A 16,035-nucleotide genomic window follows, 5' to 3' on the forward strand; every position below is an offset into this window, starting at 1 on the left:
ATATTAAAACCAAATCTAATTTTCAGAAATGAGTCTTCAATCCTAAACAACCAAATTTTTAATTACATATGGCCCACAGGAATCCCAAATTACAGGTACTCTTACTTTTCTCTTAATAAATCCTTTTTTGGTTATTTTCAATTTTAGAATTTGAATTCTTTCTCTGACTACTGGGGACCAATTTCTAACATTACGTTATTATAATGCAATTGAATAATCCATATCTAAACAAAAATCCAGCAGTCAATCTTTTTACTTCCTTTATTTTACTATTAAAAGAAAAGATTCAGCATAACTAAATAGGTGAGAAACTGGATAAGAAACTAAGAAACGACTTGATGCCTCAATCTTCCACTTAGAAGACTTAAGTTACCCATGACATTGCTTTCCCCTCTTGTAAGCAGTGGTATCCCTCAGAGGAATGGGGTATAAATCACTAAGGGCTCTGAGTTCCCAAAAGCAGATTTCTACAAGATCATGTGACCCACTGAGAAATAACTTTCAAAGCTGAATTAATTACAAAGGAGTTAAAGTAGAGCCATTCAGCAATGAATACAGGGATTTTTTTAAAAGACCTATAAAGACACTGTCTCTTTTTTTACCTTGTGTTCGCAGTGTACCAAAATCTAACATTTCAGTTGAGGAATAAATTCCAGGAGCTTGGAAAAAAGAAAAGTAAACAATTACATTTCACTTCGCCAGAGCAGGATGTACTGAAACCAAAACAAACTTGCAGCTCCTTTAGTCATCCACTCACCTGTGGTAACTTCCACCTCAACTGGAAGAATGATAAACTCCGTGCTGTCTGAAGCATTAGTCTTTATTCTTATGAAAGCTGTGTGATTATCTGCTTCTCTAGATGAAAAACTGGCTCTCATCACTCCCTTGGTTTCATAAGGAGGAATTTCCTGACAAGTTAACAGACCATAATGTAGCAAAACCACCACAGTTTACTGAATAAGATGACATCACCTGAAAGATGCACTATTATTTTATACACTAAGGAAAAAAACATATTGCCAATTAAACAAATATATTCATTCCACTGATTATAACACACAGTCCAATTTTGGAGGATGTTAAAAACACACATATCTTAAAACTAATGAAGTATGGTGTGTAAAACTGAGCAAAATGAAAGAAATAAAATTATATGAAAACAAACTGTCAGTGGCAAAATCATCATTAAGATGATAAGTGATTAAGATAGAGTTTAATCTATAAAAATCAATTACTATTTGATGTATTGCTGGTGCTTGGGTATATAATTCAGTCCTGAAATTCTCTAAACAACAGAGACATCACCATCAGAGGGAAACTGCTTCTCCAGAAGTTTACAGGATTCTCTTTTTTTTTAACGGATCTTTATTGGAGTATAACTGCTTCACGATACTGTGCTAGTTTCTGTTGTACAACAAAGTGAATCAGCCACATGCATGCACATGTCACCATATCCCCTCCCTCTTGAGCCTCCCTCCTACCCTCCCTATCCTACCTCTCTAGGTCATCGCAAAAAGGATTCTTTTTTTTAATTTATTATTTTTTTAAACAAAATTCTTTTAATTGATGGACTTCCTGATACATCTCTGTAATACTTTTTTCCCTACACTTTTTAGCGGCATACTCATTAACTGTCTCTTCATATGCAACAGTTTCAGAATATACTATTATTTTAGCTAAATAATGTTTTATTTATTTATTTATTTTAACATCTTCATTGGAGTATAATTGCTTTACAATGGTGTGTTAGTTTCTGCTTTATAACAAAGTGAATCAGCTATACATGTACATATATCCCCATATCTCCTCCCTCGTGCGTCTCCCTTCCACCCTCCCTATCCCACCCCTCTAGGTGGTCACAAAGCACTGAGCTGATCTCCCTGTGCTATGCGGCTGCTTCCCACTAGCTATCTGTTTTACATTTGGTAGTGTACATATGTCAATGCTACTCTCTCACTTCGTCCCAGCTTACCCTTCCCCCTCCCCGTATCCTCAAGTCCATTCTCTACGTCTGCGTCTTTATTCCTGTCCTGCCCCTAGGTTTTACAGAACCAGTTTTTTTTTCTAGATTCCATATATATGTGTTAGCATACGGTATTTGTTTTTCTCTTTCTGACATACTTCACTCTGTATGACAGACTCTAGGTCCACCCACCTCATTACCTCATTACAAATAACTCAATTTCATTTCTTTTTATGGCTGAGTAATATTCCATTTTATATATGCACCACATCTTCTTTATCCATTCATCTGTCGATGGACACTTAGGCTGCTTCCATGTCCTGGCTATTGTAAATAGAGCTGCAGTGAACATTGTGGTACATGACTCTTTTTGAATTATGGTTTTCTCTGGGTATATGCCCAGTAGTGGGATTGCTGGGTCAAGTGGTAGTTCTATTTTTAGTTTTTTAAGGAACCTCCATACTGTTCTCCACAGTGACTGTATCAATTTACATTCCCACCAACAGTGCAAGAGGGTTCCCTTTTCTCCACACCCTCTCCAGCATTTATTGTTTGTAGATTTTTTGATGATGGCCATTCTGACTGGTGTGAGGTGATGATACCTCATTGTAGTTCTGATTTGTATTTCTCTAATGATAAGTGATGTTGAGCATCCTTTCATGTGTTTGTTGGCAATCTGTATATCTTCTTTGGAGAAATGGTCTTCTGCCCATTTAGGATTCTCTTTAAATGCTAACCAAGAGAGAGTAGACTCTGCTCTCCTTTCATTTAAAACCTAACAAAACAAAGCTTCCCAAGCAAATCCACAGTTCACCAACCGCGTTCAGTAAGGCTCTGAGCATGTAAGATAGCGTAACTTTTTAGGTTCATAAAAAAAGAACACTTACATCTACACTAGAAGGCAGACTCACTGGAAAAAAAATTTGTTTTTGAGGTATAATTCTTTTCCTGGTTTTTGAATAATCTGGCTCCCTCGGGACCACCAGAGTTTTTCTGCACACACCTTTTGGCCTATTTTAAGAAATCCCCACGGTTTAGAATTTACTGGTCTTCACTTGCCTCTACTCTCTTAACTTTTTAGTTTCAAAGTAGGAAAGAGGTGACGGGAACCCTCCTGGGCCCACTAGAGATAGACCATCCACTTCCCCATCTTTAGGAGCTGGGGTTTTCTCATGTACACTGAAATGGGCTGGGGGTGAGGTCAAGGCCAATTGACTTTTTCTCACTCTAGATTTGTAGCAATAAGTCACTATATCTTTTCTCGTAGCTGCTAGGAGTATTAAAACAATCTGCCATGTCTGCTACCATTCGTTACAGTTCTTAACTAATCAGAAATCTGAATTTTTTAATGTTTATTTATTAGAATACGGTTATATTTCATAGTAAATTCTTAGTTCTTCTATCTAGAATTATAATACAAATTTAATTGCTTATAGTTAATTCTATGAAGCACTGTTTTATACACTATTTCTCCCAAAGGCTTTTCAAACAATATCGTAATTTCAAGGTAAATCATTTTTGTGAAAGGATATAAAGAGACCATCCATTACACATTTCTACCTGCTAGAGTGTTTCTACATCTTAGAAGTTAACCTAGTCACTGACAAATCGGTTTCTAAATGTTCAAGTCAATATCCTAAAAGCGTCCCCTCCACGTCCCTTCCCTGGCTGAGACTGGTCATATGACAGAATCTAGAGGCTGTGTGTGTTTAACAGAGCAATTAACAAAGAAACTTTGATGTTCAGAACCTATTCATAGTGGTCAGATCCGTGTGTCTTCAATTACGAATGAGCAGCGATTTTAGTGACCTTGGTACAAGAACTGCATTTTCTATGACTTTCCCTTCTTTGATTAAAGCTGGGTAGGCAACATTAAAAAAAATAAAAACAACCCTCCTATGGCAGGAACCTTTGTAAATAAGGTAGTTACTAGGTATTCATTAATCTGTTAATATTTGCTAGTATTCTCCAAGAAAAAGTGGTTCTCTAACCATGGACACAGAGTACTGTCAAATATTAAATAGCATTAAATGTGGCTATAGACCGCCTAAAAATTTAAAGTTTCTAAGTCATCAGGAGGGCCTGACTATGTTCCCTCTGCAAATGGCATCTCCTCCACCAACAGTGAGTATGCGTGTTCAATGCTTTACCTTAAAACATGGAGCAGGTCCTTCTCACGTTTTTTTTTTTTTCTTCTTCAATATTAGTGTAAAGCATATTATAAATGATTAGATTCAGAGACAACTTTACTAATATTATTCTGAGGAAGAATAGTTAAAACCTCTTTCTTTCCACACAGTGGGTTAGAGCTTACACCAATTTTTGTTCACTGCTCTTTCCAAAAATTACTATTCTATTTCTCTCTGTCTCTCCAATTTTCAAGTATATGTGATATAAATTTATTTTATCTTTTTAAATTAATTTTTACTGGAGTTGCTTTACAATGTTGTGTTAGTTTGATATAAGTTCAATATTAAGACAATAATTACAGAAAAGTCACCCGTATTTCTTCAGGTGATGAGGAGTTAAGTATTTTCTGGTGTATTTAAGAGAATAACTGGTTTCATGTGAGCTCACAAGAGAGAACACGTCAGCACTCACCCACAGTTTCCTGGTGCCTCCCTGCTGACCTGTCGGAAGTTCGAGGTGAAGATCTCCTCCACTAGAGTACATTTCTACAACCTGTGACAAAGGAGCACATGATGGTTAAGTCAAAATCATGTTTTCAATGCAAGTGATTTGCTGTTATACAGAAACGTTTGACACCCTAATTGTTCATCAGAAAAAATTTAAAGACGTTTACAGATATAAATGTAGGGTAAGTGTGGTGTCACATCACCAGAGGCAGTGCTCATATGGGTAAGCAATGGTGGTGTATTTAATTAAAGCAAGGTAACTTTGAAATATTGAACTCGGAAATAGTGTAGCTGTTTCAGAGACTGGATTTTAGGAAATCCAACCGTAGGACATTTATTTCTATTTTTTCCTAAGGAAACAGTTTATGGAAAGTATCATATTTTACAGTTCTTTTAGTAACACAAATGCTTCTTTATTCACAATTTATAACAAGATCTAGCAGCAGATCTAATAACTACTGTAATTGTGACATAGTGAAGAGCATATCATTCTTCAGCATATGCAACAATATCAGTGCAGAATGAAAATATTTGAAGACTTCTGTAGCAAAATCACAGCTACTATTAATGTATCTCTGTGGCTTGTACCTACACCCATGATTGTTTCTTTTAAATAGTTATTTATTTATTTGGCCATGCCGGGTCTTAGTTGCAGCAGGCGGGATCTTCACTGCTGAGTGCAGGATCTTTGCTGCGGCATGTAGGATCTAGTTCCCTGACCAGGGATCGAACCTGGGCCCCCTGCATTGGGAGTGTGGAGTCTTAACCACTGGACCACCAGAGAAGTCCCAACCCATGATTTTTAAAAACTGTTTACTGAGGTATAATTCATGTACAATAAACTATACATTTAAAAAATTATTTATTTATCTATCTATCTTTGGTGTATTGGGCCTTCGTTGCTGCGCACGGGCTTTCTCTGGTTGCAGCGAGCAGGGGCTACTCTTCCTTGTGGTGCCTGGGCTTCTCATTGCGGTGGCTTCTCTTGTTGCAGAGCACAGGCTCTAGGTGCGCGGGCTTCAGTAGTTGCGGCACGTGGGCTCTGCAATTGTGGCTTGCGGGCTCTACAGCGCAAGCTCAGTAGTTGTGGCGCACAGGCTTAGTTGCTCTGCAGCATGTGGGATCTTCCCGGACCAGGGCTCGAACCTGTGTCCCCTGCATTGGCAGGCAGGTTCTTAACCACTGAGGCACCAGGGAAGCCCTACTCTATACATTTTTATTTTTATTTATTTTTTTGCGATACGCGGGCCTCTCACTGTTGTGGCCTCTCCCGTTGCGGAGCACAGGCTCTGGACGTGCAGGCTCAGCAGCCATGGCTCACGGGCCCAGTCGCTCCGCAGCATGTGGGATCTTCCTGGACCGGGGCACGAACCCGTGTCCCTTGCATCGGCAAGCGGACTCTCAACCACAGCGCCACCAGGAAAGCCCTATACATTTTTAAAGTGTACAACTTGATGAATTCTGACATGTACACAGGCATGAAGCTACTACTATAATTACAATATTAAATAAACCCTTCACCTCCTAGAGTTTCCTCATGACCTTTGCAATCCACCTGTCACCCTCTGCCCTCTCCCATCCCCAGGCAACCACTGAACTGCTCTTGGCCACTCTACATTAGTCTGTAGTGTCTATAGAGTTTTATATAAATGGAACCATACAGTATGTACTCTTGTGTCTGGCTGCTTTTATTCAGTGTAATTATCTGGAGATCCACCATGTTGTTTTATGTACTAATAGTTCATTTCTTTTTTTTTTTTTTTGTGGTATGTGGGCCTCTCACTGTTGTGGTCTCTCCCGTTGCGGAGCACAGGCTCCGGATGCGCAGGCTCAACGGCCATGGCTCACGGGCCCAGCCGCTCTGCGGCATGTGGGATCTTCCCAGACCGGGGCACAAACCCGTGTCCCCTGCATGGGCAGGCGGACTCTCAACCACTGCGCCACCAGGGAAGCCCAGTTCATTTCTTTTTGATTTTATGGATATGCCACAATTTTTGATCCATTTACTTGCTGATGGACATTTGGGGTGTTTCCAGTTTTGGGTCACTACAGATGTTTGGTCACAACGCTGTTATGAACACCACATTGTATACGTCTTTGGGTTTTCACGTGCTTTCCTTTCTCTTGGGTAAATACCAAGGAATAGAAGAGTCATATGGCAGGAGACTTTTCTTTAAAGGCAAGTAACCCTATCTCTTAAAAATAAAGAATATATTTAATTAAATGCAAATTTGGGGTGAATGAGAATGGGTAGAAAACCTTTACTTGTTTTATCACAAAAGTCCTCTAGGAGTACACACAAAAAGGATAAAGCAGGAAAAACAGCAATACTTTAGCATATGCTTAAAGGTTATTGTTTTTGTTTTTTTTGTGTGTGTTGTCATTACAGTGATGCATTTAGCAAAGACTAATGAGCTAGGATTTTCTCTGAGTACTATCACTTTCCTTCCAATTTATTAGTGTTCCCCTACAGTACTGTGTTAACAGTAACGGCACCTTAACTGATGGGGTGACTGCAGAACTTTTTCTAAAAACCAGAAAACATCATGTATTATTTCATTGAATCTTCCAAGGTATTAAGGACACAAGCCTAACAATGTTTGGAACATAAGATTACAAAGGTAGGCTACTGATAACAGGAAAGGGAATAAGGAAATGAGGACAGATAAAGGCTAAACTATAAAATCAAAGGACAGATTACATTAAAACTAGGACGACACACTCCTGATTTTTAGTCCAGTGCTAGTTTTCCTAATATAATAAAGTTTAGAGAAAAAAAGGAAGCCAACAATATATACAAAATATAATTTATGTAAAAAGATTCCCACGAAGAATGTTAGTTTTTGTGTGCCCACATATCTGCACACAAGCACACAGAAAAAGGCCTGATGTGACACACGGAGATCACATGACGGGTATCGCCGAGGAAGGGTTCAGGGCTGGAGCTGTGCTAATGTAACAGTCACCTGCTACATGTGGTTATTTAAATTGAAATTAATTGAACTAAAGTAAAACTGAATGTTCAGCTCTTCAGCCACCCCAGCCACAAGTTCAGGTGCTCAACGGCCACCTGTGGCTGGTGGCTGCTGCACTGGACAGAGCAGACACTGAACTCTTCCATCAGCACAGGGAGTTCTGCTGGACAGCATTGGACCGGAAGGTAGCAAGTTCAAAGGGACTTTTGCCTCACACGTTTGAATTGCTGACATTCTTTTTTCAATGAGAACATACTCGTGTGTTTGTGTTGTATAATGAACAAATCAGATGTAATTTCTTGCTTTACAATACTATCTTAAATTTAAGGACAAGACTCATATTATAGGACTCCCAGGTTAAGAGTGCCTTCCACACAACCTACCAGTTATAAAGACAATTAAGTCACAGGAATGTGACAGACATGATAGTGACTATAGTTAAACTATACCGTATACCTGAGACTGATATAATGTTGTATGTCAGTTATACCTCAATTAAAAAAGCGCCCATCAGATAGGGACTTGGATTTTCCCTTTAAAAAAAAAAGCACTCCAGGGGCTTCCCTGGTGGTGCAGTGGTTGAGAGTCCGCCTGCCGATGCAGGGGACACGAGTTCGTGCCCCGGTCCGGGAAGATCCCACATGCCGCGGAGCGGCTGGGCCCGTGAGCCATGGCCGCAGAGCCTGTGCGCCCGGAGCCTATGCTCCGCAACGGGAGAAGCCACAGCAGTGAGAGGCCCGCGTACCGCAAAAAAAAAAAAAAAAAAAAAAAGCACTCCAGATAAACAATCTATTGTTTCTAAGAGGGCAACTTTGGCTTTCCATTTGCTCTCCTGTGCGCTGATAAAAGTCCGTTGTGGTAAATCTTGAATTGAAATGTTATATAACTGAAAAAGACTAGATGAACAAAAGAAAAAAATCACTATTGAATTCAGAGATAATTTTTCTAGATTATAGCTTGATGACTCCAAAGGCTGAGGAGCAAAGGCGCAGACTGTAAGGCTACTAAGGTAACCGTAGATTAGCCAACATCTGCTGAGTCTGTAACCTCCATCCTTCCAAGCAGGAAGCGAGACCCTCAGTCCGTGGTGTGGCAACCACAGAGAGGGCACATCCCTGGGTGCTTTGTAACACTGCTGCTACAGAAGAGTGTGGCAACTCATGCGGCAGGGTCTGAGAGAATGAGAGGACAGTTTTTATGTCTTGGACTGAAAACAGTCAAGAAGAGAAAAATAGCAAGAATTTATGAGGTTTCTGTATAGATTTGTAATAAAAGTTAGCCAGAACAGGGAAAATTCACCATTATCCAAAGTAGCAAAAGGATATAAACGACAGACTGATGATGGAGAGGAAATACTTTTCACTTGTAAAAGCAGAAGACAAGAGCATTTTCCTCTTTTATGATCAAGATATCCAGCTACAAATAATCAAAATTTGGGTGGAGTATTTTTATTCGTAGCTATCCTCACCCAGTGTCAGCCAAGTTTGGGGGTGAAACCTCTCTTGCTACTAAATTCCTAAGCATTTCATAATCCCAGCTCTGAATATCTTGTCTTGTTCTTTCTTGTTTTCACCTTCACTGTTTATGAGCCCTTCTACCAGGGGGTTCTAAGATGGCAAAAACCATTTCGGTTGCCAAAGCGCTGTGGCTTACCACGATGCACGGTATTTTCCCTCCATCTGCCATTTTCAAGCCACCACTAAGTTCTGCAGTACTGGGGTCCTAAAGAACTCTACGGGCCCTGGGTGTGGACATTAAGGACTGTTCTGGAAAGCATCCACATCGCCTTCCAACACAGACAACAAAACTAGAAGCTACAGTGGCAGCAAATGTTACACGGCTGGAAGTCACTGGGGGCATGGGGTGGGGTTTTTATTTTAGGAAATATTTGAAGGAGTGATGCCAGTCACGCCCACTGTCTTAGAGACAAGGGACGAGTGAGGAGGGATTTCAAATGTGAAAATAATTATTACTAAAACATTGGGTAAGATATGAGTTGGATTTTTTAAAATAAAAATATAAGTTGGCTTTTAATCAGTGGTTCTATACTACCCTTTCCTTGGATTTTAATTTCCAGGCTGCCATCACGAAAAACTTATTATTATTAGAAATAAATACGAATACTGGCTTAAAAAATTTATACTGGGACAGAAGGAGCTGAAGGCAAGAAAAGCAGTGGCCTTGTATAGATGAAAACTCTTCTTAAATTACATGTACAGGTGCTTAAAACTAACACCAGAGAAACCACAGTCATTTTAAAAATGGTTCCAAAAATTCGATAACTGGACTGATATAACACCAAATTCAGACTACAAGCTGCAATAAAATAATATCTCTCTTTAGTACTATTATTCAGTACCACGTTATTTTAAATAGTCTTGAAAACTGTAACAAACTGAGATTTCACGTTAAGCATTAATTTCCACTAAAGTTAAACACATTCAAAATCACCACCATAAACTCACCTGTAAAGGCTCACTGTGAGGATTGTGTATGTTTATTATAGGCGAGAAACTGCTATTCACAGGGACTCTGGCCCCAAGGAACGGCCTCAGTCGGTATGGATTTGGAACTCCAATACCAAATACCTGATTCCAAGGAGGAAAAAAAATGCAATTTTAGTTGCTTTTAGAGTTTTAGAACATTTTTATAGTTATAACTGATTGATCTAGGGAAAACTGGTGAGGTTAACTTATGGAAAAAATCGTAACTCCCTTTAAAAGGAGCACACATGTAGTTTCTATACTTGTTTGGCTACCTATTTGATATACATAAAATTCTTGATACTCATCAAGAATATATATATATATTCTTTTATATATATATATATATATAAATGCACATATATATACATTTGGAATGATTTCTATATTAGAAATTAGTAGTCCTTCACGAGGTCATGGGATAGACAAAAGGAGGAAACAGGGAATTAAAAGATTTCCCTGTTCCAACCATCAGAAGATGGATGTAGGGCCCAGACAATCTCTTAAATACGAAGCACAGTCCCAGGTCATTCCTCCATAGGAATGTGGGCTGACCAAACAGGGTGAGCCAGTCATTCAATGACAACTATTTATTAAGTGCCTATGATGTGCTAGGCACAACCACAGGCACTGCTGAACAATTCAACAGTGAACGAGACAGATAATGTGCCTGCTCTTATGAAACTCACATCCTAATATTAGGGACAGCCTAGATAACAATAAAAAGGTTTAGAAAAATGGGTAATGTGATACAGAGTAACTGGGTGGAGCGAGGGTGGGAATATTCTTTAAGAGAGGGTGGATGGGAAATGACGTGAACTGACGTCACCTGATAGATGAGAACAAGCCAACAGTGAAAGTGTATTCTGCAAGGGGAAGTACACAGGCAAAGGGCAGGAGGCAGGAAAGGGTGTGGCTTGTTTGGAGACAAAGAATAAGATGAGAACCATGGTCAAATGGGATGAGGTGGGAGAGCTACACGGGAGTCAGATCCTTAGAGCCTTGTTGGCCTTGGTCAGAAGCTTTCACTTTGCTCTGAGAGCAATGGGAAAACATAAGGATTTACGTGAGGAGCTGACTGGATCTGATTTATGCTCAGAGAATATCACTCTGGCTACGGAGTGAACAATGCACTGTAGGAGGGGCTGTGGAGGAGAGGAAGGGCAGTCAGGAGGCTCCTGTGTCATCATCCAGTGAGAGGTGGGGATGGCCTGGGAGCAGTGGGGGTGAAGAGGAGAGAGGTAGACAGACTCAAGGTACATTTAAGAGAAAGACGTGGTGAAAGACTAGATGCGAAGAGGTGAAGACACCTGGCACTGAGGCTCACCTTGAGAACAACCTGATCATGACCCTCAGGTCACCCGTGGGCCACAAACACCTAGGTCAGTTGGGGGCACCATTGTAGGGCACAGGTCTTCATATTCTCACGGTGGTCTTTTTATTTACTCAACAAGTATATGCCAAGTGCTCTGTACAGCATGTCAAAGTTATTCATCTGTACTGGCTTCAAAAGTATATACTGCCTATCAAACAACCACTAAAGACTTGTGCACCATAAATAAGCATAAGATATGATTCCTGACTAAAATGGAATGTTTACTCTGACACTAATTTCCAAAATACATGAAGTGTCCTGGGTAGTGGAGAAGAAATGTTCAAAAACAAAAGCATAAAAACTGTAAAGTAAGACACTAGCCAAGTAAGGATTTAAACAATTGAGTTCCATGGGCAATATAGCTCAGTGGTTAAGAGGATGGTCTTCGTAGTTATAAAGACATGGGTTTGAATCCCTGCTCAGTAACTTACTAGTAGCATAATTATTTAACCTTTCTCAACTTCACCTTACTCATCTAAAAGAGTGAGAACAACAGTATCCGTAATGCAGGCAGAAGTGCATGTAAAGTGTGTAGCACAGTGTCAAATAAGTAATTATTCTTAGTAATCTTGATATATAAAAATCTTGATTCACAAAACATTCACTTTCTTTAATAACCCAAACAATGACTGCACATAGAAAAGAGTTTATCAAAAATTTTAAACAATATAATTACCAAAGAAAAGCAGGCACATAAGTTTTGATCCTGAAACTATTATCACTTCGTAAGCGTGCAAAAGTAAAAAAAAAAAAAATCTAGAGTCACTGTGAAAATATTTTTAACTGTTCTTTTGCCAACCTATCTTACAGTAACACTTTAGCTGTAGCTTTAAGAGCATTTGTTTCACAGTCTGATGTGAACAGGGATATTCACAAACACAGCTGTAAGTATAAAAATGCTCAGTATTACGTAACAACCTAAATGGGAGAAGAATTTGAAAGAGAATAGATACACATATATATATATAACTATGCCACTTTGCTGTACACCTGAAACTATTACAACACTGTTAATCAACTATACTCTAATATAAAATTAAAAGTTTTAAAAAAATTCTCTGAATCTAAACTCTTAAATTTTCCCTTATCCCCTGAATTTTTGAAAAGAGTTCCCAAAAGGTTGTCATATGACAGGTTGAAGATGATAACTGTATTTTATAAATAAAGTTTTCATTCTGATTCTTACCTGGTAAGTGAATACCCCATGATTAGACGTATTAATAAATAAAGTATTTTCTACATTTCCTACTACTCTTGCAAGAAAAACTACATCAAATGATGTATTTCCTCCTGGAAGAATTTTCTGAAAAAGAAAAGCAATAAATAAAGTTAAATTAGTAACCAAAAAATCAGATCATGGTGACCACAATTAGATAGCTAAAGTTCTCGGGACTTCCCTGGTGGTTCCAGTGGTTAAGAATCCTCCTGCCAATGCAGGGGATGCGGGTTCAATCCCTGGTCAGGGAAGTAAGATCCCACATGCTGCAGGGCAACTAAGCCTGCGTACCGCAACTACTGGGCCTGTGTGCTCTAGAGCCTGCGTGCCACAACTAGAGAGAAGCCCACGTGCTGCAACAAAGAGCCTGTGTGCCTCAACGAAAGATCCTGCGTGCTGAAACTAAGACCCGACGCAGCCAAAAAAAAAAAAAGATAGCTAAAGTCTTCTAAAACATCTTAGAATCATTTGCATAAACTAGCCTTTTCCTCCTAAAGGTTTAAGGTTTAAATTAGCCAAACTATTTTGCAATGGGAAAAAAAAGATGTCTTCATATTGGATGTCACATATCTTTGTCAATCATGATTCTAAAACCCTGTACAACAGATGGTTCCCTTGAATTCTGTTCATTCAACAATAACTTGGCTGGAATGAAGTACCTAATTACAGGCTCTTCCAACATCAGACGATCAAGGAGGAGCTGAGCTGAAGCCGAGCTTCTTATACAGATGTTCTACTCTACTACTGAGTAGACACTTGTACTATCCGAATAAACAAATAAGCCCAGCCTCAACCTCTTGACCTCTGTCGTCCATTCACAAAGGGCACAAAATGTGCCAGCAACTTACATTAAAAAAGAAGGGAGCCTTGGTAACACATGCAGGAACTCTTTCCTGTTACCTTGTGTAGAGACTGAGAATGTCACGGCGGTTAGCAAACTAAATTTTATTACAACAAAACAATAGGGCTGCTTCATGAAGTTTGAGAGACTGCAAATGCAGTTCTGCCTGCAATGAAGCCTTAAAATGCATTTTAATATGTAAAGTCATTAACTTCTCTCATTCTGCCTCTGTGGCTAGAACTCTAAAATGCTCCCCAAATTATAGCTTAAAATATATGGCACTGAGATGTCTGTCTTTACCTTTGGATGTAGAAAGCTGGGAATTTCTCCTGCATTATCAAAAAGAATAATCTGCAAAATCATAACTTTTCTTGAATGCATCACAGTTTGTGTATCAACTAGCCCCAAACTTAAGGAAAGACAAGCACCTTCGAGAAGAGATAGAATGTGAATACTGGCTCACCCATGACAGAGAATGGGAAGAAGATGAGGCTAACGTACAAGACAGTAAAATGAATTCAGCTAAAATTTTTACACACTGCTAAATGCCGAGTGTGGGCGACAGAACTCTGGTGCATAGAATCCCTAGAAGCTATAGATGCTAGATGGAGGTCACACTTGAGCCAAAAAATCAGTAATAGGATACTGGTAAACAACACACTTCTAAATAACCCACTGGTCAAATAAGTAGTCACAAAGGAAATTATAAATTATTCTGAATCAACTGGAAATGAAAACACAACATATCAAAATTTAAAGCAATACTCTTTTTTTTAAATAGATCTTTATTGGAGTATAATTGCTTCACAATACTGTTAGTTTCTGTTGTACAACAAAGGAATCAGCCATATGCATACATATATCCCCATATCTCCTCCGTCTTGAGCCTCCCTCCCACCCTCCCTATCCCACCTCTCTAGGTCATCGCAAAGCAAGGAGCTGATCTCCCCGTGCTATGCTGCTGTAAAGCAATACTTGGAAGGAAAATTACAGTATTACACGCTTATCTTGAAAAGAAATGTCTCAAATCAATAATCTATGTTTCCACCTTGAGAAACTAGAAAAAGAGTAAATTAAACCCAAAATAAAGAAAAGGAAAAATATTAGACAAGAGCTTAAAATAATGAAATAGAAAATGGAAAAATAGTGAAAAATCAGTAAAACCAAAACAGTCCATAAAACTGATAAAACTCTAAACAGAATGACCAAAAGTAAAAAGGAGGAAGATGAAAATATAAGAAACTGAAATGTGGACATCATAATACAACCTTTACACATACAAAGGATGATAAAGGAATATTACAAACAACTCTATGCCCATAAATTTAATAGCTAGAAGAAATAGACACATTCTTTGAAAAACAATCTGCTAAAGCCCATTTGAAACAAAACTGCCAGAACAGTCTTACAACCATTAAAAAAAATTTAATTTGTAGTTAAAAAACCTTCCCACAAGGAAAAGCCCAAGCCCAGATGGTTTCACTGGTAGAATGGTAGAGTTCTACACCAACCATTAAATAACACCTATCTACGTAAGCTTTCAGCATACAGAAGAGAACACTTCCCACTTCATTTCATGAGTCTAGTATTACCTTTATACCAAGACCAGACAAAGATGTGACAAGAAAAGAAAACTACAAGCCAACAGCCCTCACGAATGTAGACATGCAATCATTTACAAAGTATCGGCAAACTGAATCCAGCCAACATATAAAAAAGATAACACATCATGATCAAGTGGTTTTTATCAGGACAATGAAATTCTGAATCCAGCCAACATATAAAAAAGATAACACATCATGATCAAGTGGTTTTTATCAGGACAATGAAATTCTGAATCCAGCCAACATAAAAAAAGATAACACATCATGATCAAGTGGTTTTTATCATGACAATGAAATTCTGAATCCAGCCAACATATAAAAAAGATAACACATCATGATCAAGTGGTTTTTATCAGGACAATGAAATTCTAGCTCAACATTCAAAAATCAAACCAACGTAATTGATATTATCAACATACTAAAGAAGAAAAATCCTTTCAGTAGGTGCATAAAATAATTTGACAAAATTCAGCATCCATTCATGATTAAAAATCTCAGTAAACTAAGTCAATAGAAGAGAACTTCCTCAACCATATAAAGAGCATCTACAAAAGACCTAGAGATACCAGACTTAATGGTGAATGACTGAATGCTACTCTCCCTCACCCCCAATGTGGAACAAGGCAAGGATGTCCTCTCTCATGACAGCTATTCAACATTGTATTGGAAGTACTTGCCAGTACAATGAGACAAGAAAAATAAATAGAAAGCATATACATTAGAAAGGAAGAAAGGTCTGTTTTTAATCACAGACCACATGGCTGCCTATATAAAAATTCCCAAAAATAAACTTCAAAAATGCTCATAAGAGCTAATAAGAGTTTAATGAAGTTGCAGGAATCAAGGTCAATATACAATAATCAATTGTATTTCCCTATCTTAGCAATAAACACTGGAATTCTAATTTTTAAAAAAGTATCATTTACAATAACATGCACACAC

At 38.5% G+C, this 16,035-nt stretch overlaps 1 protein-coding gene across 3 annotated transcripts in view; it reads right to left on the reverse strand.

Annotated features, from left to right (window-relative positions):
* Positions 1 to 16,035, reverse strand: part of TMEM131 (transmembrane protein 131) — a gene marked incomplete at its 5' end in the record, with an annotated part of 192,081 nt that overhangs the window by 67,561 nt on the left and 108,485 nt on the right. For all 3 annotated transcript variants that reach the window (XM_082672565.1, XM_082672564.1, XM_082672563.1), the window contains 5 exons: positions 603 to 659; positions 758 to 908; positions 4,565 to 4,645; positions 10,040 to 10,162; positions 12,619 to 12,735. In XM_082672565.1, the coding sequence (XP_082528691.1) occupies positions 603 to 659; positions 758 to 908; positions 4,565 to 4,645; positions 10,040 to 10,162; positions 12,619 to 12,735 (529 nt within the window). The remainder of the gene's footprint in view (positions 1 to 602; positions 660 to 757; positions 909 to 4,564; positions 4,646 to 10,039; positions 10,163 to 12,618; positions 12,736 to 16,035) is intronic.

The sequence above is a fragment of the Grampus griseus genome (assembly GCF_964374135.1).
Source record: "Grampus griseus genome assembly, chromosome: 15".
NCBI classification, from domain to species: Eukaryota; Metazoa; Chordata; class Mammalia; order Artiodactyla; family Delphinidae; genus Grampus; species Grampus griseus.